At 35.7% G+C, this 22298-nt stretch overlaps 2 protein-coding genes across 3 annotated transcripts; both read left to right on the top strand.

The window, feature by feature from the left end:
* LOC109206868 (protein CREG1) lies at positions 692 to 3929 on the top strand. Of its 2 annotated transcripts, XM_019369732.1 has the most exons (6): positions 692 to 1044; positions 1480 to 1515; positions 2158 to 2359; positions 3148 to 3226; positions 3337 to 3454; positions 3592 to 3929. In XM_019369732.1, exons 1-6 carry the CDS (start codon positions 872 to 874, stop codon positions 3614 to 3616), a joined length of 633 nt encoding a protein of 210 aa, XP_019225277.1. In that variant the 5' UTR covers positions 692 to 871; the 3' UTR covers positions 3617 to 3929. The 2 variants fall into 2 exon arrangements, with proteins under 2 accessions (XP_019225277.1, XP_019225284.1); XM_019369739.1 differs by lacking the exons at positions 692 to 1044; positions 1480 to 1515 and adding an exon at positions 1536 to 1773.
* LOC109206859 (CRM-domain containing factor CFM2, chloroplastic) lies at positions 11477 to 22033 on the top strand. Its single transcript, XM_019369722.1, has 12 exons — positions 11477 to 12236; positions 12906 to 13401; positions 13477 to 13607; positions 13737 to 14042; positions 14126 to 14282; positions 14366 to 14658; positions 15422 to 15481; positions 15585 to 15716; positions 17356 to 17625; positions 17724 to 17955; positions 18359 to 18489; positions 21290 to 22033. Exons 1-12 carry the CDS (start codon positions 11532 to 11534, stop codon positions 21512 to 21514), a joined length of 3138 nt encoding a protein of 1045 aa, XP_019225267.1. The 5' UTR covers positions 11477 to 11531; the 3' UTR covers positions 21515 to 22033.

Raw genomic sequence — 22298 nt, 5'->3', positions numbered from 1 at the left:
TTTTGTTTTCTGCACCATCCCACCCACCCCCAACCCCCCCCCCCCTCCGCGGCAAAATATATAGTACTAATTTTTTTTTTATATTTTCAGTTCTTGTTTTTTTATTTTTCAGTTTACGGGTTCGAAATTTTACGAGTTCCTAAGTTATGAGTTTGGAGGTTTATGTGTTTGGAAGTTTGCGGGTTTAGAAATTATAGAGTTTACGGGTTCGAAAGTTTAGCGGTTCGGAAGTTTATGACATTTGTGGGTTCGGAAGGTTGTTGGTTCGAAAGTTTATGGCTTCATGTTTATTGTATCTAAATTTTTTATGAATACTTTTAAGAAGTTATTTTTCTTAATTTGCGTACCAAACACCAAAAAATAAGTAATATTATTACTTATTTTCTAAGAAAATATTTTCCAAAACATTTTCCGTTATACCAAAGAGACCGTAGGACAATGAGTTTTCGCATTACAATGCCTAAAGAAAGGGATAGAAAAATGTGACATAGGTATCCCTACAGCCTTTCCTCACAAATAAAGTACAGCAGAATTAGCACTTTTTATACCCCACGCCCACGTTATCCTTCACATTTTTGTGCCTATGCTTGTTTTAATATACTACGTATAATTTTTCTCGTGTACGCATCATGCTGATCCCCCTGGCAACTTCTTGATCTGTTCTCTTCTGTTACAAAGTAAAAAACTGCACTTTCCATTTGGCTTTTTTACTTTTCTATTATCAGTCAAAATTGCAAAATCCATAAAAAAATAAGAGTAATTATTACTTTGTACTAAGCAAGCATATAAATACCGGAAACTCTCTTATCTATAAATTGCAATACTCTTACATTTCCTTCTCCAGTCTTTACTTTAGAATACAGTAAACAGCATGAATATCAACAAGGCAGCTTCATTTTTACTTCCTTTGGTGTTTTTCTTGGCTTTATCCCAAGAATTTGTTAATGGGCGCCCTCTTATACTTTCACTGACCAGACCCAAGCCAGATGATGCTGCCCTCTTTGCTCGTTGGCTTGTTTCTCAGAGTTCTTGGGGTGTTCTTAAGTAAGTATTTTTCTTCTGTCTCGTAGACCATAGCTTTAATATTCTTACTTAATTGCGTGAAATTATCGAATTAGTATCTTTTTGTCTGAAAGATCGAATCTTTTACTGTGGTCTATGATTCTTAGCCAACCCCAACTAGTTTGGGATCTTGGGGTGTTGATTGATTGGCTGTTCTTGATTTTTATTTTTTGGTTGATCAGATGCAGTTTCATTTTCCTACCCCCTTGTCGATTTTAACATGTTAAAATCTGAATTACAGCTGCTTTGTTGTCTATGCTGTCATTTGTGGCAGCTAAAGTCAATTGATTGGCTATAACAGTACTGGCTTAAAGATTGTTGTTAAGAATGGAAAAATGAATGACACTAACAAATTGCTGATTAAAAGCCCTGGTAAAATTTAAACTGACAGCTGATTTAGTGACCTTTCTTTTGCAGTACTATAGCAAGTGATATGGGAGGAGCACCGTTCGGGTATGTTAGACATCTTTGGACTTTGTTTGGGAAACTCTTTCATTTGTTTCTTGCACATTTAAGTTCTGCTTATGTATAGATTCTGACTATCTTACCGTCTTAAATTCTAAAGTGGAATATGTTTGAAAAGCATTTCAGCAGTAAGAGTATCTTGATGTTCAGAAATCTCATGCCAATACAAAAAAGAAGAAGTTCTGAGTGTCCTTTGTTTGATGTTCAGAAGGGGAATGGTCAAGCAGATTGTCGTAATGTTAATTGGTATTAAAAATGTATTTTGTTTCAGAATTACTCTTAGCATATAATTTATCCTATTTCTTATACCATCTTCTAGATAGCACGATCGTATATCAAGTGTCACTCTAGGAAAAGGAAAGGTCTACATAGAAAAAGTTGAAAGGTGATAATCTTAATTGAGGATATAGTTCTTTGTTCAATTTTGAAGGGATTGGGGCTTTGAAATCTTTAGAAGCTCTCAGCGTAGAACTTTATGTTTCTTGAACCCCAAGTAACTTTAGGACTAGAGATGGAGGATTTGTCGAATCTGATCCTTTATGGATATGAAGCTGTTTAATCTTATTTTTGTTACCAGTCATAACTTGTTTTGGTAGTCTTGAATCTTGTGAAGTACATTGTGTTGTGCAGGAATGTTGTCTCATTTAGTGATGGGTTACCAGACAAAGGTCGTGGCATACCGTACTTCTACTTAACAACTCTTGATCCCACCGCTAGAAATGCATTAAAAGACCAGAGATCATCACTTACAATCAGTGAATACGCCATTGGCAGTTGTGGAAAGACAGATCCTGAGAACCCATCTTGCGCCAAAATTACCCTCATAGGAAAGGTAGTTGCACTAACAACTCCTCTCTTTTAAACAAGAGTTTTATGTAGCTCGATGAATATTTTGTATCCCACTCTTCCAGGCTCTTTTCTTCACTCCAAAGTTCAGTGCATCCCCTAAATGTTCCCTTAATTCTACATTTCATTGCTATATGCCCTTTAGCAGTAAAATTAATCTGTGCATTTGTGGATGGTAGAACTTGATAATCCTCTTCCGTGACCAATTCCAGCTAGACAGTTATCAATTGTTGAACTTTATGGTAGACGGAATTTGTTAATGGCAACCTTTACCATGTATTTGACATTTTTGTTTAATTTGAGTCTTCTCGAAATCTCAATGTTATGCTGCCCAGGAATTTTTAAAGTATACTTGCACATCGCTGCACACATTTAATTCTGAAACAGACTGCTAGTTTGAACTTCCCACTAACTGGTGATACCTTTTGCATTTTGGCACCGTAGTTGGTTGGCATCAATGTTGAAAGAGACAAGAGGAAAGGAAAAAAAAAACAATATTTGATCTAATTCCTAATTAGTGCTTGAAAATGTCATAACATGTATAATTAGAGAATCTGTTTTCACTATGGTTGCTATTGTTCTATGTTGTGCTAATTGGAGCAATTACGATGTGGATGGATTCACTTGGCAAGCATATGAACAAGCTGCTGATATGTAAACTTATGGCTTGAATGTCAAGAATGTTACAAGTTGCCCGTTCCTTTTGTAGTTTCTTTGTCCTAAACTGTAAAAGTATCATCCACATTATCAAACTTTATCTTCGTGCTGTTTTAGTTGAAGTTGCTTAATGGAGATCCGAAGGAAACTAGCTTTGCTCAAACTGCTTTATTCACAAAACACCCTGAGATGAAAGGTAAACACCATCTTCTTGACTTTATCTCCCATTCTATAGTACTACCATCTTCCTATGCTTGCTTTTATGAACACCATTATTCATCGGTCACTATTTTGAACCAATGGCAGGTTGGCCCAAGGGTCACAATTTCCAGATCTTCAAAATAGAGATTGAAGAGATATTTATGATCAACTGGTTTGGCGGTCCCAAACCTCTTACTGTCGATCAGTACTTGCAGGCTAAAATGTGAGTTTAGAGCAGTAAAAAGTTGATAGAGAAAAAGTCATCTTTGTATTTTCTCAATGAAAATGAATAAATAAAAGAACTATTGCCGTTTGTCTCAGTATTGATGTCATTCCTTATTTAACATGATCCATACACAGGGATAGTCGCACGGCCATTGCATGAATGCCCTTTACATATACAATCTGCAGACATGTTCTTTGCAACTGAAGCTTCCACAATGGTTTATATAAGAGAAAAAGAAACAGCTGTAAATAGGAGATACTTGTTAAGCTCAATATCATTCATTCATATATGCATTGGCCAAAATGTATGATTTCTTCCAACATTCATTGTGATTCTGACTTGTAAATTATGAAAGTTGTATGCGAATAATGGGATGCAGCATCCTTTGAAGCCAACTGAAGTCCCTCTTGGAGCGCCGTGTGTAAAGAAAATAGAGCATTACAGTATTTATGGAAGCCTAAATTCCACTTTCCCGTATTGCTTCTAAATACTCCACCTATACCGCTATCTATTTTATTGCATGCCCCGTCTATATTTAGTTTTGTCCAACCTGTTGGTGGTGCATACCATTTAACCTGGAGTGTTTTGGTGGCCTGCTGGGGAGTGTTTCTGACAGACAAGAAGTGATATTCAAGAGTTATTGTAGTTACGATTGATCCAAATTAAAAAGGGGAGGAGATCAGACCATTTCAGGAGTGGGTATTGGAGCTTGGGAGTCATGCTTTTAATGTGGATGAGCCTTATCGTTGATGGTAGTAACTTTAGGTCTCTACTTTATATCCCATTAAGGGTCATAGAAGATTAACATTTTACTATTCCACAACTCTCCAAATATTGGAAGAGAACTTTATAAAATTAAGTTTGTTAAATAATTTGAAATTTGTGAAGTAGAAACAATTAAGTTATCCATGTATGTAGTTTGGAGTTGATCTAACTATATAGTATATAATGTTAAGCCATTTAATGTTATATTTTTTTTGGGAATACAATGTTCGTGAATAACTTTTGTTGTTGTTTTTGTAATCTATAATTTTGACTAAGTTATAAATAAGTGAATGTTTCAAATTATTAAAATAAACGAAATAATAAGATTACTTTTAAGATGAACATAATTGCCAATATTATATTTGAAAGCGCCAAGTATATATAAGAAAACGCCTACTTAGATTATTTTATGTTGTTAACAATGAGGTTCTTATGATTTTTATACTATGAAGTTGAATAGCCTAAGATTTAGTTCTCAAATCACATAAGAATGGATATAATCGCCTATGTTATACGAAAGGCGGTCTTAAATTGCCTAATTCTTGTAATGATATATTGCCCATTTATTCATAGGAGATCATAAATAATACATATGTAGTTCGGGATCTTCCACTTTATAAAGAATGATCCTCGTAATAACTTATAAGCGATCAACTGGAGATCACTTAAGCCATCAGAAATAAAATATGGGCGATTTCTAGATAACACATAGGCGAAGATTTCATCAGGATCTCCCACTTTAAAAAATGATCATGGTAATAACTAATAAGCGATGAACCGGAGACCACTTAGGCGTTATAAAGTAGTAAATTCTGACATTATGGATCGCCTACATGTTATCCAATAATTGCCCAAATGATCCTGGTAATAACTAATAAGCAATCAATCGAAAATCACTTAGGCGATCATAAATAATACATGGGCGATTTCTAGATAACACATAAGCGATATATGATTTCACCAGGATCTCTCACTTTATAAAAAATGATCATGGTAATAACTAATACGTGATCAATTGAATATCACTTAGGCGATCATAAATTATAGATGAATCATCTCTAGATAACAGATAATCTATGATTCACCAGGATTCCCAACTTTATAAAAAAAGTAATTATACTAGTAACTAATAAGCGATCAACCGAAGATCACTTAGGCTATAATAATACATGTGCGATTTTTAGACAACACATAGACAATTTATAATTTTACTAGGATCTCTAACTTTATAATAAAATGATCTTGCTAATAACTAATGGGCAATCAACTGAAGATCACTTCAGCAATGATATATAGAGATTTCACCAAGATCTTCTACTTTATAAAAAAATAATCTTGGTAATAACTATTAAGCGATCAACCCGATAACACTTAGAAGATCATAATAATACATGGGCAATTTCTAGATAACACATAGGCGATCAATTGATTTTACCACGATCTCTCATTTTATAAAAAACGATAATGTTTATAACTAATAAGCGATCTTAAGATCACTAGGTTGTCCACTATACCATATTTCATAAAATCATAAGTACTCGTCTTCCCCATTTTACTGCACATTAACAAAAAACGTCAAATATGAATCTCTTTAAGTTACAAGTATGAATAAAAAAATCCAAGTATATACATTTACATGTAGCAAGTTTTGAAGAAATTTTGCTTGACATTTGCCGGAACAATGGAGAATTAGTTGATTCACTTCTTCTGCACACTAGAAGATGTTGGAAACTAAAATCACTACAATCAAATTGTTGAACTTGACAATCAACTCAAGAAAGTAAAGATCATTAAAAAAGATTCTTTAAAAAATATGCTAAAAGATGACAATAATGTGAAGAGGGGAAAGAAAAAGCAAACAGGGTACATTATGTGCTTCCAATTGCTAATTGAAGGAACACGTTAATCTAAACACATTAGATTAGTTCGTAAAACATAAAATGAGAACTTACTTGTTCTTCGTGAAGCGGAAGCGAAAATGGATTGAACCGCGACTGGAATTACTGGTCGGCGGTGGTGGTCACAGTGTGTTGAAGCAACCCCCAATTCCACAGTCTAAACCCTTGTTTGGATTGAGAGAGAGAGAGCATGAAAAAATACTGCTTAGAGTATATTTTTAATGTACACATTAAGTGTACTTATATAGGAAATATTAGGGTTAACTAATAACCCTATTGGGCCTTAAAGCACCCCTTATGGGTGGACCCAATTTTTCTACATCTCCCACTCACACATAATGGGAGTGCTCATCTAATCTGAGAAATATATTCTCATCTCCTTAATCATTCATACAGTGAAGTAGACCGTGCGATCAGCACACTGTGAGAGCTAAGTGCTATACATCTGTAGGAGTATATAGCCTCTTGTCGAGTGCAAACCTACAAGTAGATCATAAAGTATGCAGTACCCTAGATCATATAAATCACATTTGATATAGTCTCAAAATCTCATATATTATTATTTCTTGTATTCTCAATCATAACTCATAAGTTATAATTGGTGCACCAGTGAATACAAGTAAATGAGATTTCATCAATGATCTTCCTCTTCTCACGATTCCTTTAACATTAGTATGACTGTTTTTCTAGATATGCTCCGCTAGACCGTACATGATCTTTTGGAAACACACTAATATAGCTAACATCACACTAATTCTCGAGTATTTGATCGAAATCTCCAAGAGTACAAAATCTTGAGCTATCATAAAAGCTCTGGGTCTCACACAACAATAAGTTGAGAATCGACTTATGTTAACCCAATTGGTCGACATTAGCACACATGGTATGAAACACGTGCTACAGTATTTTCTCCCTTTTCCCAACGAGCGCATGTTTTTATCTCATAAAGAATGTTGTACAGATGATATTTAGACACCATAAGTATCTAAATTTGAGTTATTTGATCTACAATATCATTTTTAACTCACATCTACCTCACAAAGTAGACTAGGTGAACATTTTTTACTCTAATGACCTTATGTCATTGTTTAAGCAACATTCTGATTTTAAGCAAATAGCTCTCAAATTATCCTTATGATAATTTTACTTAACATTAGGTCTCATCTCCTTACATCACTAAGATAAGGAGGCGGTTTCCTTTGTAAGAAGGCCAACCTCTTGTCTACTCGACATACTTATAAAAAATGAACAAAGAATGTACATAACATTCAACAATAAAAATATGTAAATCAACTTTATTTAATATCAAAGAACATCAAGTTTGTGAACACGGGAAAATAAATAACAAAATAAAGTATCTCAGAGCCTACGCAAGCCTTGAGACCCAGTGTGTCTCACAAATGCATCTCTAGACAAAGGCTTGATCAATGGATCTGCTAGCATATCTTTTGTTGACACATCCTTCACATTCACTACCGTACGTCTAACCATGTCTCTCACATAGTTATACTTGATATCTATATGTTTGGTTTTATAACAAAATTTAGGGTCCTTGGTGGAGGATATTGTAGCCTCACTGTCACAGTAGACTAATACTGGTTCAGTATTTTCAGTGATATCCAACAAGTGCTCCAAGAACTTTTTAACTAAACAGCTTCTTGTGTTGTTGATGCGAGAGCCACGTATTCGGCTTCCATCGTAGATGGTGATACACATGATTATTTCTTAATACTCCATGATATGGCCCCATCACTGAGTAAGAAAACATATCCTAAGGTAGACTTCCTCTTGTCTAGATCTCCTCCATGGTTAGCATCACTGTATCCAATTAGTTGCAGATCCTTACCGCCTTGATAACAAAGGGCATAATTAGCAGTTCCCTTCAGATATCTCATGATCCTCTTTATTGCTTGCCAATGTTCTAAACCTGGGTCGGTCCGATATCTACTTACCAAGCCAACTGCTTGACAAATATCAGGTCTAATGCACACCATAGCATACATTAGACTTCCGACTGCGCTCCTATAAGGAACTCGACTCATTCTTTCTGTCTCTTCAGGAGTCTTAGGACACATCTGACTTCCCGAGGTATGACCTTTACTAATAGGATTTTCAACTAGGCTACTATTTTGCATATTGAATTGTTCAAGAACTTTTCTAATGTAATTCTCTTGTGAGAGATACAATAGTTTCTCTGGACGATCTCTTGAAATTTTAACTCCAAGAATATATGCAGCTTCACCCATATCTTTCATCTCAAATTGAGATGACAGCCATGACTTTATCTCGGTTATAAACTCCTTATTATTTCCAGCTATAAGTATATCATCTACATACAATGTTAAAATCACAAGCTTATTTCTTGATCTCTTGGTATAAACGCAATGGTCTTCGTCCATCATGGTAAAACCATTGGATACAAGAACATTCAGAAAGCGTATATACCACTGCCTTGAAGATTGTTTGAGGTCATAAATAGACTTCAAAAGTCTACAAACCTTTTGTTCATGACCCTTTTCAATGAAACACTCAGGTTGTTCCATATACATTTCTTCATCTAGTTCTCCATTGAGAAAATCAGTCTTTACATCCATTTGATGTAATTCAAGATCCAAACTTGCAACAATAGCTAGAACCAGGCGAACTGAGACAAATCGTACAACAGGCAAGAAAGTCTCTTCGTAGACTATTCCTTTCTGCTGTGTATACCCTTTCACCACCAGTCGAGACTTATATCTCTCAACTATGCCATCAGCCTTGAGATTAATTTTGAGAACCCATTTGCTCCCAATTGCTTTGCGTCCTTCAGGGAGGTCAACTAGTTCCCAAACTTTGTTGACTCTCATAGACTCCAATTCATCTTCCATTGCCTTTGTCCATTTATTCTTAGAAGGGCATGAAATAGCCTCTTTTACATTTTTAGGTTCGTTTTCTTCTTGTAGGAGCATCATAAATAGTTCGCCGCCTTCAACATCAAATCATCGGCGGGGAATCTTTTTACGAGAACCACGTTTTATTTGTGATTCATCATTGTCCCCATTTGGATCAATGTTTCTCCCACTCGGATCAAGATCATTCATCCTGCTCCCACTTGGAACAAGATTTGTGACCATCTCACTCCCACTTGGAACAAGATCTATTTGGTCACTTCCACTAAATGTAGAAGGATTACTTTCATTCGCATCTGATGATGAAGGAGGTCTTTAATGAGAAACTAATTCATCATCTGCCAAAATTCTCTCACTCGAGTGAAGTGATCCTTGTACTTCTTGACCTATTATCTCAAATAAGGTTAGGTATTGACCTACCTCTCCCTTATTAGGGAACTCATCCTCTAAGAATGTGACATCTCGTGATTCAAACTCAGTTACACTCTCACTGTCTTGCTGACCTATAAACACATAACCCTTTGAGGTTTCAGAGTATCTTATAAAGATACTTTTCTTTCCCCTCGGGCCCAATTTGCCATATTTATGAGAGGAATCATGTGTATAAGCAGCACAACCCCAAGGTCTTAATACACTCAGGTCGGGGTGTCTTCCAGTCCATAACTCATATGGAATAGTAGTAACTGACTTTGTAGGCACTCGGTTAAGAGGTAGCAGTAAGCAACGCATCACCCTAGTAGCTAATTGGGAGGTTAGCTTGTGCCATCATTGACTTAATCATTTCTAGGAGCATTCTATTTCTTCTCTCCGTAACACTATTTTGTTGAGTTTTCATAGCTCTTGCATTTTATTTTTTAGAATTTGATATAGGATCCTTTTCCCATGGAGTTTTATAATTAGGGAGAATTTCCAAGGATCATAAATTCTTTGCTTATCTTCTGGGGTAATTTGGATAATTATAGACTCTAAATTAATTGATCCAATTGTGTAGGTATTTAAATTTTCTGTATCCATATCCATAGGTAAAGTAGATGGAGCTAGAGTGTTGCTACTAGGCTATTCATTTTCTCTTACTGTGTGCATTTCTAAGAGATGCCTAGCGAGTTTCTCTATTTTCACATTCAATAGTCTAGGTTAGATTCGTCGTTTTATTTTCATATTCTTCTCTTGTAGTTTTATCACTTTAAAATAACAAATAATAATAATAGTAATAATAATAACAATAAAATACAATAGCCATATGAAAAATTCTACTTTTAATATTTGCTCTTACCTATTTAAAACTGAGCATACAAAGAAACTCATACTCAAAATATAATACCGTGTATAAAAGATCATTCTTGACCTTCAGATTTTCTCACAAAGGCTACTCTTAGCCTTAGGCGTTTTCACTCTTGAAATCAGACTTAGGAATTCTTTTCTCCTACACGTCTATGTGACATGCGCCTTACCCGTCAAGGTGCGTTTGTCAACCCCGCATAGTCCGTCATACCGAGCTGCTCGTCATGTTGTTGCTCTAATGTTTCAGGTTGTGTGCCAAGGCCATCATGAAAATCCTTAGACATAACCCACATCTGCCGAGGGACCTTGTCAAGGGGCTAAAAAACCACCCCCACCCGAAGAATTCGTCGTCTTCGACAAAGTATCTTCGGCATTTTTCAGCACCACCATAAGCCTTGATATGTAGTCTCATACTCTTCCTCATTTGGCTCATCTTCTCCCTTTTCATCAGCAAACAAAGTAGTGAGCTGCTCAAATTTTGGGCAATTCCTCGCCTTTACCAAAAGAACTTAGTCTTGTGGAAAAATTGTTAGCCAAAAACGTCTAAGTATATTCCTAAGGGCGGAAAATTATTTTGGGGCAGGAACTAGGGTGTTCTTTGTTCTTGGCCATAAGGTTGGCTTTGTTGTGTTCTTGTATTCATATATTAATACAAGTTCGGAAGAAATTAGTGTAAATTCGTATGTGCCTTTTACTTTCTTTGCTGCCTAAATTCATTCGAAGTCCCAAACGCCCTAAAAATAATTTTTAGTGTTGGAAGGCTAAAATCAAGTGCCGGAGCAAATTTTTGGTGGACTAAAATTATCCTAGCGACAACTGGTAAAGTTACTAACTACAATTTTAATCCAACTAGTTGTAACTAATTCACTCCCCAAAGAATAGCAGATGCAAACATCTTAGGACCCATTTGTCCGTTAAATTCTTTTCCTTTTTCTCGAACTTTTTTTAAAAAAAATATGTATGTTCATAAAATTTTGTAAGATTTTAGAAATTTTTCGAAAATGAAAAAAAAACTTTTTTCCCACTCACAATACTGTAATATTTTTTTTAGTGAATTACATGTCCAAATATAATTTTAAATTCCAAATAGTACCATTTTTCAACTTAGCTAAAAAAACTACTAGTATTATTTTTTTTTCAAAAATTACAATATTTATGTCCAAACGCCTACTAAAATTCCCAACATTTGATCTCATGTAAGGAGTAAGGATAGCGTCAGTTGCCACTGTCTTCTCCACACCAATGTTGCTTCCTCTCTGCAACTTCCATCCCTTAAACCCTCCCAAAACCCTCCTTTACCCCTCCCCTTCCCTTCCTTTTTTCTCCACCACACACCCTCTTTCCCTAAAACCCTTCTTTTCCCGTTCCTCCATTCCCGTTTTCGCCACTTCCCCTAATAATACTTCACCTTTACCTGAATCCGCCATTCAAAGAATCGCCAACAAACTTCGCAGCCTCGGCTATATCGTGGAAAACCCCCAAAACCAAGAAACAACCCCAGAAAATTCCAATTCTTCCTCAGCTGGACAAATTTTTGTTCCTTTGCCTAGCCAATTACCCAAGTATCGTGTGGGTCACACGCTTGACGTTAGTTGGAGCACGCCCGAAAACCCGGTACCACAACCCGGTTTAGGGAACAGTATACAGAAGTTTCATGAACTGAGGGGTAATTTTTTAAAGGAGAAGGAGAAAGAAAGGCTGAAGAATAAGGATAATAAGAAAGAGAGAGCGCCTAGTTTAGCTGAACTGACTTTGCCAGCTGAAGAGTTGAGGAGGCTGAGGACACTTGGGATTGGGTTAAGGAAAAAATTGAAGATAGGTAAAGCTGGGATTACTGAGGGGATTGTGAATGGTATTCATGAAAGATGGAGGCGTATCGAGCTCGTTAAGATTACCTGTGAGGACTTGTGTAGGTTGAATATGAAGAGGACTCATGAGTTATTAGAGGTTAACAGTTACTCCCCAATTCTCATTTATCATGCTTTTTTTTTTGTATATAAGCGGAACTAGAATTTAAACTTTATGGGTTTGAGTTCGGGATCATTTGATTTACTGGGTTGGAAAGCAACTATTTGGTGAATTTTCTAATACATATGCAAGGTCCCAGCCAAAGCTACTGGGCTTAGATGAACCCATAACGTACACTCTACATCCGCCCCTGGTTACAAATGCAATTAAACGGCTAAAGAAAGGAAATGGTTAAATGTGCAGGAAAGGATATAAATATTAGAAGAATGTTCTCCATAACTGTTTCCTCGAGATGTATTCTCCATTTTGAAGTTTTGATGTTAACCGGAATTGGGGGAAATTACACCTTTTTAATGATTATATCAAATGCCGATATTAAAGCCTTAACTTTATGCTGGTGGTTGATTGATCCTAGTATACTTATGGTCATTGCACTGTTTTTGCACATTCGCTGTGAGTAATTCAAAGTAGAGATGTCTCTGATATGTTATCTATGGCATGAGTTTACTTATCAAGAATTAAAATAGTTTGCAGTTTAACGGTATTACATTTCAAAGGTAGAGTTCATAACTTGTAAAGTTCTTTAGATATGCATTATACCACTGTTATAATTTTTAACCTTCTTTTGGCTTATTTTAATATTCTTAGAGGAAAACTGGAGGTTTGGTTATCTGGAGATCTGGAAGTAATATAATTCTGTATAGAGGAGCTGATTACAAGTATCCTTATTTCTCCGAGAGTAACAGCGGGCAAGATGCTAGTCCTGACTTGTTCACGGGTACCGAAGAGCATACGACTAATTCATCCGACATGGATGCCATAGAATCTGATGCATCGGACAGAAAGTCTCCTACATGCGTAATCCGGGGTGTAGGTTCTCCAGACAGAGTCCGATTTCAATTGCCTGGAGAGGCAGAACTTACTGAAGAAGCTGACAAGCTACTGGAAGGACTTGGCCCTCGCTTTACTGATTGGTGGGGTTGTGAGCCATTGCCTATCGATGCAGATCTTCTGCCAGCTGTAGTCCCTGGGTACAAGAAACCTTTCCGTCTACTTCCATACGGAGTAAAACCTAAATTGACAAATGATGAAATGACAACACTGAAAAGACTTGGTCGACCTTTGCCTTGCCATTTTGCATTAGGTACGTTGTATCTGATTGCGAGACTGTTATTTTACTAGACAACTCTTGTTATACTTGCTCGTGTATTTTTATCAGGCAGAAACAGAAAACTCCAAGGATTGGCTGCTGCAATTGTGAAGCTTTGGGAGAAATGTGAAATTGCAAAAGTTGCCGTTAAAAGAGGAGTTCAGAACACTAACAGTGAACTGATGGCGGAAGAGCTTAAGGTTTGTGAATTTATTTTAGCCTTTGATGATATTTTTATTTCATTATACAACACTTGGCTTTCTTATGAAAGCAAACTATACTTTGTAGAACTTATCCTATTGTGGTTCACAAAAAAGTAAACTTTGCAGTGGTTGACTGGAGGAACCTTGCTCTCTAGGGATAAGGAATTTATTGTCTTTTACCGAGGAAAGGACTTCTTGCCATCTGCAGTCTCTTCAGCAATAGCAGAACGGAGAAAGCAAGTTGTCGAAGAGGAAAAGAAGAGTGGTTTTAGTTCATCAGTGGCAAATACTAAGGAACGGAAAAAGTCCATAGCGAGAAGTGTTTCTGATGATGAACATGCAAACCAAAATGACCAAAAAGGTGTTCAAGAAAAAAAGAAACTGACTTCCATGGAAGCAGCTATCAAGAGAACTGCAGATAAATTAGCCACTGTATGTGTTCATTATGGTTGCATCTACCCGCTCTCTTGCAGATTCTGATATTTATTTTTGAATGTTTTATATTTTCATGCCAGGCAATAGAAAAGAAAGCCAAGGCAGAGCAGCTCCTTGTGGAGCTTGAGGAGGATGAGATGCCACAGCAAGCTGATTTGGATAAAGAGGGAATAACTGAAGAAGAAAGATTCATGTTACGGAAGATTGGCTTGAGAATGAAGCCTTTCTTACTTCTTGGTGAGGGCTTCTGTACTGCAAGCCTATGTCTTTGCCAAAATACTTATGGAGGTTGACTCACGTACTTCTTTGCTGATGCTCAGGTAGGCGGGGAGTCTTTGATGGAACAGTAGAGAACATGCACCTTCATTGGAAATATAGGGAATTGGTAAAGGTAATAACCGGGAGGAAAAGCATTGAGGAGGTAAACCAAATAGCTAGGATGTTGGAGGGAGAGAGTGGGGGAATACTAGTTGCTGTTGAGCGAGTAAATAAGGGTTATGCGATCATTGTGTACCGGGGAAAGAACTATGAAAGGCCTGCTTCTTTGAGGCCTCAGACTCTTCTAAGTAAAAGAGAAGCAATGAAGCGTTCTATTGAGGCTCAGCGACGCCAGGTAATGTTCTAGTAGTTAAGGTGAAGATTCCAGATATAATACCTCTTAATTTTAGTAGTTGACTTTGGCATGGTTTTAAAATTTGAAGTAGAAACATGGGGTTTTTGGTGGAAAAGGAAGGGTTCATGGTAAGTTTATCTGTGAAAGAATCCAACATCCAATCCAAAACCTTAAGGTTATGAGTGGAGTAGCCAAGACTTTTATAAAGCCCATTGGAAACTCTTGCACAAGCCAAGCGCGACAACCTTATAACTCAAACACCCTCCTGTACGTGTAACCTGATTTGGATGCGATGATGGACTTACAAAGGTTAGCTCTGGTACTGTGTGGAAGAATCTGAGCATTGGAAGTCCTTACCCAACTCAGACAACTATACAACTCAATATCTGTATTAGCTTATGTGTTCGTATTTTGATGTGTTATTTTGATAAAGGTGACTTTCATGTGTTTTATGTGTTTGTTTCTAATTCTAGTTTTCTCAACTAGTTAAGTTTTGCAAACGTTTTTTGGTCTATTGCTATCACTCTACTTCTAGCAATCAAAAAATAACAAAAAAGTATCAGCATATTTCTGTAAGACATATTGCAGTTGAAGTGCGGGTAAACCATTTTGTATGACAGTTTGTAAGCTTCTCTACCCTTGTGAGTGTTTCTTATTTCTCTAGATTTCGGTTTTCCTCTTCTTCTTCACTTGTCTTTCTTTCTGATGTTTCTGCATAAACTTTTCCAGTACTTATCTTTCTTTTTCTTTGTTTCTGATGCAGTCGTTGAAACTGCATGTCTTAAAGCTTACACAAAATATAGAGGCCTTGAAGTCACGGTTGGTGTGTTATCTTACCTTATCGGAGTTGCTTCAATTTTTTATTTTCCACTTACCAGCTCATTTCTTAATTATATCTAAATGTCACACCATTTGCCTTGACCCAGACCAAAAGCGAGGAGATGATTCATATGCAGTCCCCGGATATAGTTGGTTTGCAGGTAGCTGAGACAGGAACATCTAATGCTGCAAGAGGAACAAATTGTCAGTCTAGTTTAGCAAGTCCTTGCACTTCTGAGGTAACAATTAATGCATTATGATAACAGTATATTCTATTACTTAATGTTGAAGGAGCATGTTATGTTTCCACTTGCTTCTCATATCTTTGATGCTTGTTGCATGTGAGATCCCTTATCAACCAAAATAAGGTATTATAACAGTAAAAGGTCACATGAAGCTAGAAGTGTGAAAGCTCGGTGCACTAAGCTCCCGCTATGCGCGGGATGCGAGGAAGGGCTGGACCACAAGGGTCTATCATATGCAGCCTTTCCCTGCATTTCTGCAAGAGGCTGCTTCCACGGCTCGAACCCGTGACCTTGTTACCTTCAAAAATCTTTCAGATACCCGTTAGGCACAAACAACTTGCCTTCTAGATGTAGACATCTTGTCTATGCTTCGCACAATCTATTAGGCTGGTATGTGTAGTTAATACCTATATAACAGCCCAGCCCGCTAGTGATATTGTCCGCTCTGGGCCTAGCCCCTCACGGGTTTAAAACGCATCACTAGGGTGTAAAGCTTTTTAACTTATATACCCAGCATCTCTCTTATGTTTTGCTGATGTGGGACTCTGTCTAAAGTTTAGGGTGTTACATACACCCCCTCTTATGGACTCAGCGTTCTCGCTGAGGTTTGCCCCATTGCATGGGATTCGCCTAGACTCAGCACCGAGGTGTGCCCCGCTTAACCGGGATTTGCTTAAACTCAGTTGAACTCTGACCCACCATCGGCATGGTTGACACAAGAGTGGCTCTGATGCCATCTATAACAGCCCAGCTCGCTAGTGATATTGTCCGCTCTGAGCCAAGGCCTTCACAGGTTTAAAACGCATCACTAGGGTCTAAGGCTTGTTAACTCAGCATCTCACTAGGGTCTAAGGCTTGTTAACTTATATGCCTAAAGAGAGATGCTGGGTATATAAGTTAACAAGCCTTAGACCCTAGTGGCACGTTTTAAAACCGTGAGGGCCTAGGCCCAGAGCGGACAATATCAGATGCGGGCTGGCCTGTTATAGTATCAGGGCCACTCTTGTGTCAGCCATGCCGATGGTGGGTCAGAGTTCAACTGAGTTTAGGTAAATCCCGGTTAGGCGTGGCAAACCTCGGTGCTGAGTCTAGGCGAATCCCATGCAGTGGGGCAAACCTCAGCGAGGACGCTGAGTCCCTAAGAGGGGGTGTATGTAACACCCCAGACTTTAGACAGAGTCCCACATCGGCAAAACACAAGAGAGATGCTCTGTATATAAGTTAACAAGCCTTAGACCCTAGTGACGCATTTTAAACCCGTGAGGGCCTAGGCCCAGAGCGGACAATATCACTAGCGGGCTGGGCTGTTATAATCTAAGTTTAAGAGATTGAGGAATCTGGAGTTAAGATTACTTGTGGACACATAGCCACCCACATTCTTATCTCCATGTATGAAAACATGGAATATCATTGTAACACACAGCATTCCTTGTAGAATCAAGCTGTTTTAGATGAATTTCTATATCATAGAGCAAAGCTATGATGGTCACGAGATATATTGAATATACTTGATATCAGTCAAGTGTTAAATGTTTCATCTGCATGTGGTCCTGGCATTCTCCATGTTATCATTTTTATTCCTTTGCGGTGTGAATAGAAAGAGAGAATAGTTTATTTTAGCTTTCATATTCAGGATTGTGGGGATGCTGTGAAAGACACTGACCACAGTTCTCAGAAAGAATTACCAAGTGATTCCTCAGAAACTGACCACAGTTCTGAGCAAGAACTTCCAAGTGATTCCTCTTTTCAATATGAGAGCAAGGCTGAGGCTATGTCTGATACAATTCAACCTCAGCGTCAATCTATTTCATCAACCAAAGAGTCGAAAAGTATGTTCAATGTGAATGTGGATGAAGAAGCATTTGGAAGTGCAGTGGATGAATCTGTTTCTAAGTCTTCCAGGGTAAATTTCGTTCTCTCTTCGGAATTATTATGCTTTATTTTTTTCCCCTCATGAAGTTAATGGTAATTTTTTCCGTGTGCTTTTCTCGCTGATTTTAGGGAGAAGTTAAGATCCACTTTTCTGAGACCAGAAGTGTCGATAAACTTCGGGAAGTTGACTATAGGAAGGAGGTGTCTGAAGTTGATTCCGTCAAACCTCAACAAGAACTTAGATCCAACAGGAGTAGGTCCGAAGGGATGCCTCCCAAAAAAGTACATCTTTCCAACAGGGAGAGGCTGCTTCTCAGAAAACAAGCCCTCAAGATGAAGCAGCAACCAGTGCTTGCTGTTGGTAATATGAGTACCTCTTCTATTGTCTCGATATGCTATTGCTGTGGTGTAGTCGGTTGTATAATTGCTCGTTTTGAAAACAAGAATTAAACTTTTGCAACCACAGTGCATTTCCATCTTAAGCGAGATGACACTGCAAGCTTTACTTTTCACTTTTCACTGATGCCGGCATTTGCTCAAATCTTCAATGTTATGGGATATGGATTTTGGGGTGTTAGAATGTTTCACTTATGATGGACCTGATGATGAACTTGGAGGCAGGAAGTTCTAACTTTCACGTTGGAGGAGGAGGAGACAAGGAATTCTGCATTTTCTGCAATTCATACTTATGATCTCACTATTCGATAAGTAGTCTTGGTGATTCCTGATCTTACAGCTTGTCGTCTTTTGCAACTTTATATCAGGGAGGAGCAATATTGTCACTGGAGTTGCCAAAGCGATCAAAGCACACTTTAAGAAGTATCCTCTTGCTATTGTGAATGTCAAAGGAAGGGCAAAAGGGACTTCAGTTAGGGAGGTGGTTTTTAAGCTGGAGGTTTGTAAATAAGCTTTTTAGTTGTTCATTTCATTTGGCAGCATGCATATCTATATATTATTAAAAGGAAGGAAGTTTGGCATAGAATTGTGACAAGTGGCGAAATAAGAAAATGACACGTGTTAGTTTTTAGGACAAAAACTAGTTATTAGGAGTAATAATTAGTTATTANTCAGACCTTGTATGTAGTGACTCTTAGACAGTTTGTGACACTGTGACACCAGATTTTGGGTATTTGAGGTTTTAGAAGTTGTAATAGACGTTGATCCCAGATATTATATTGTTACCTTCCGCTTAAAAATTTAAAGTTCCGCTGATTTCATGTTATCGCTTATATTTGTTAAAAAGAAGTAATTTGTTAACGAAGTGAGTAGTTAAGTTTTGGCTTGCCTAGCTCCCAATAGTAGGCGCCATCACGACTCCCGAGGGAGGGAAATCCGGGTCGTGACAGCATTGTGCTTAAGCCAAGTGGCAAGCTAAAATAAAGCCACTTGGCAATTTTTAGACAAAATTAATAATTAAGAATTATAAATGGAAACATAATTAATGGAAGAAGTTTAATAAATCTTATACATAATCCAAAGAGATCTTAGACAAATCCAATCTTTATATCTATATTTATATTTATATGTATATGTGTATCTATATCTATATTTATATCTATATATTGATCCACTCATAGATTTTCTTCTATATTAGCTAGAAATATGAAAGGTAAAAAATTAATTATAAAACTAGAATAGAAGTAAATAATAAATATAGAAAGACGTAAATTGAGATAAGCTATGGCTATTTATACTTTGGAGCTATAAAATAAAACTAAAATTTACTTAAGATACTAAAGATTTATTGAGTTTAAAAATTAAATAAATTCAAGCAGCAAATTAAGATCTTACATAAAGTATACAAATTATTTATAAGGTAAAAACAATTAAATAATCAGTAAAAAATATTTTTATAACAAGAATAATAAAGTCATATTAATATTGATGAATCATGCAAGCGAATATTTTATACGTAAATATTACTACAACATTTAGATATAATGTGTTCAAATAATTAAGAAAATATTTTTCTATGATTAATATTTGAATTGAGTGCAGTTAGTTTAAATTTGAAAGCACAACATATTTTTTTGAAAATGCAGTCCAAATTAGAAAATAGAATGATAAAATTATTTGAATTTGAGATGAGAAAGTTTTTAAATTTTTATCTATATTATATTAGAATGAGTGTGGTAGACATAGATATTAAATTCAAACAGGCTAATAAAAATTCACATGATAATGTAATAATATAAGGTATTGAATAATATAATATTAGAAATAAAGAATAAATAGAGAAAAAAATAAAAATTCAGATTTTTTATCATAGAGAAAAGGGTAAAACTTATTTAAATTTGAGATGAGAAAGTATTTTATATTATGATAAAAAAAGTCATAATGTGGATAAATCCANCTTAAAACTAAAAAAGAAAAAAATTACGTAAAGAAATAAAATGACAGTGAAAATATTACTACAACATTTAGATATAATGTGTTCAAACAATTAAGAAAACATTTATATGAATTGAGTGTAGTTAGTTTAAGTTTGAAAGCATAGCATAGTATTTCGAAATTGCGGTCCAATTTACAACATAGAATGATAAGAATTATTTGAATTTGAGATGAGATTTTTTATTTCATAAATTTTTTATTTTTGAAAATATCATGCAAAGAAATACAACAGCAAAAATATTACTACAATATTTAGATATAATGTGTTCAAACAATTAAGAAATATTTTTTCTATGATTAAAATAAAATTAAAAATATAAAATTAATTTCTAATATAGGTAATTTTACTAATTATAATTAAAAATTAACTGCATTTAATACAAAATAATTATAAGAGAATTAAATAAATTGGAAAGTAATAATAAAATAACTTATGTATTAATATTTTTGACTAATTAAAAGTTAAAATTTAAAATATAATATGATATTATTTTGGTTATAGGTAAAATATTAATATAAAAATTAATTAAAATTTATAGTAGGGAAGAGATGTATAAAAAGAAATAAAGGTAGTGTTAGGATATTTATACTTTAAATTAATTGAAAAATAAATAAATTAAATAATTGAGCTATATTTTTGAAAATATTACTGATAAATTAAAATGATTAAGAAATTCTGAATAAGAGGCTACAAGCATATAAATATACCAAATTTCAAGAATAAAATATTTATATTTATTAAAGACTATTAAAAGGATAATAAGCAAAATATTAATTTAATTATTAATCTAATAAAAATTATATGACAGTATAACAATATTAAATAATTAAATAATAAATAATACAATAACTACAAGAAAAGAACAATAATAAAAAAGAATTTACATAAAATGATGTGATGAATAAGACATATTTGACTTTGAGTCAAAAACAAAGTGATAGTAAGAATTTTGTTAAAATAATGTGATATATATGCTCAAACAAGATAGATCACAACATGACATATTTAGTATTTTTTTAATATTGACACCGAAACGAAATGCAAGTACTAAAATCAAGGGGTTAGGTTACTACAAATAAAAAAAAAGTTGTCTACTACGAGATTTGAATAATAATTTCATATCTTGCTTTATAATTAATATCTAATGTTATATAATTTTTATGTGAAAGGTTTATATTTTAAGGTTATTTGCACATGACTCAAACAATCTACATCACAATTTGATATGATTTGTGTTCGCGCATCGCGCGGGTACTAATACTAGTTTTACTGAAAGCCTAGCTTTTGATACTTACATCTGCAGCAAGCTACCGGTGCTGTTCTTGTTTCCCAAGAACCAAGCAAAGTCATATTATATAGGGGCTGGGGACCAGAAGGACAGCGTGGTGCTTCTAATCGAAATGGTATCAGAGATTCAAGAAACAGCAGAGAGCACAAGGATCAGCTGGCAATATCTCCTGAGCTAATATCAGCAATCAGGCTTGAATGTGGTTTGCAGGCCGACTATGAAATGGAGGTTGCTTCATAGGCTACAACCTTGGTACACGTGAAGTTGACAACTGGTTTCGTCAGGGTCAAAGCCTTGAGCTCTCGTCTAGCCACCCTTTTTTGACCCCAATACATGGTTTCTGAATTCTCTTTGCATGCATCTGAAAAATGCTTTCCAGGTGTGGAGTTGGAATTATCAACTCTCCAATACAAATGATAGGGAATCAGCTGCCACCGAGCTTCTCTTCTTGCAGACTTTCAGTAACTGGAATAAGTCCCGCACTAATTTTCTGTCTCGTGGCAGTGATCATTGTGCATCAACGGGAGAGATTCTGAGATGAAACCTAACTGTATGTCAGTTATGTGTCGCTGCTAACTTAATTGTTTTCGAACAAACTCCATTTTTGGTTTCGGATAGGATATCTGTTCTCATCTATCTTTAGTTGCTGACCTACATTTTATGTAAATAGAACTTGCAAAAAACTCATCTGTACCAATTTCATCTGTTGAATTTTCCATATGTTTATTGAAGTGGCAAAGCTTGGAGTAGTTCTCATTAGATGTACTAAAATGTAAATCCACTAACCATATACCTACATTGTCGTGTCTATGTGTGTCAAGTGGGACCTATTGGGGCCATATTTGATTCGTTAGCAAAACGAGCTGAATCAAATGGGAATAATTTTTTCAACGGGCTGATTGCCGTTTGAGTAGAGGGCGGATCTTGGATTTCAAGGAGATGAGTGTATTATTACAAAGAGATGAATCTAGAATTTATATTTGACATATTCAACTTTTAGGTTTCTTATCATGAATTCGCTATT

Source organism: Nicotiana attenuata, chromosome 2, assembly GCF_001879085.1.
Source record: "Nicotiana attenuata strain UT chromosome 2, NIATTr2, whole genome shotgun sequence".
In the NCBI taxonomy this organism is placed as follows: Eukaryota; Viridiplantae; Streptophyta; class Magnoliopsida; order Solanales; family Solanaceae; genus Nicotiana; species Nicotiana attenuata.
The sequence above is the reverse complement of the archived record's forward strand: the minus strand, read 5'-3'. Positions and strand labels throughout refer to the sequence as shown.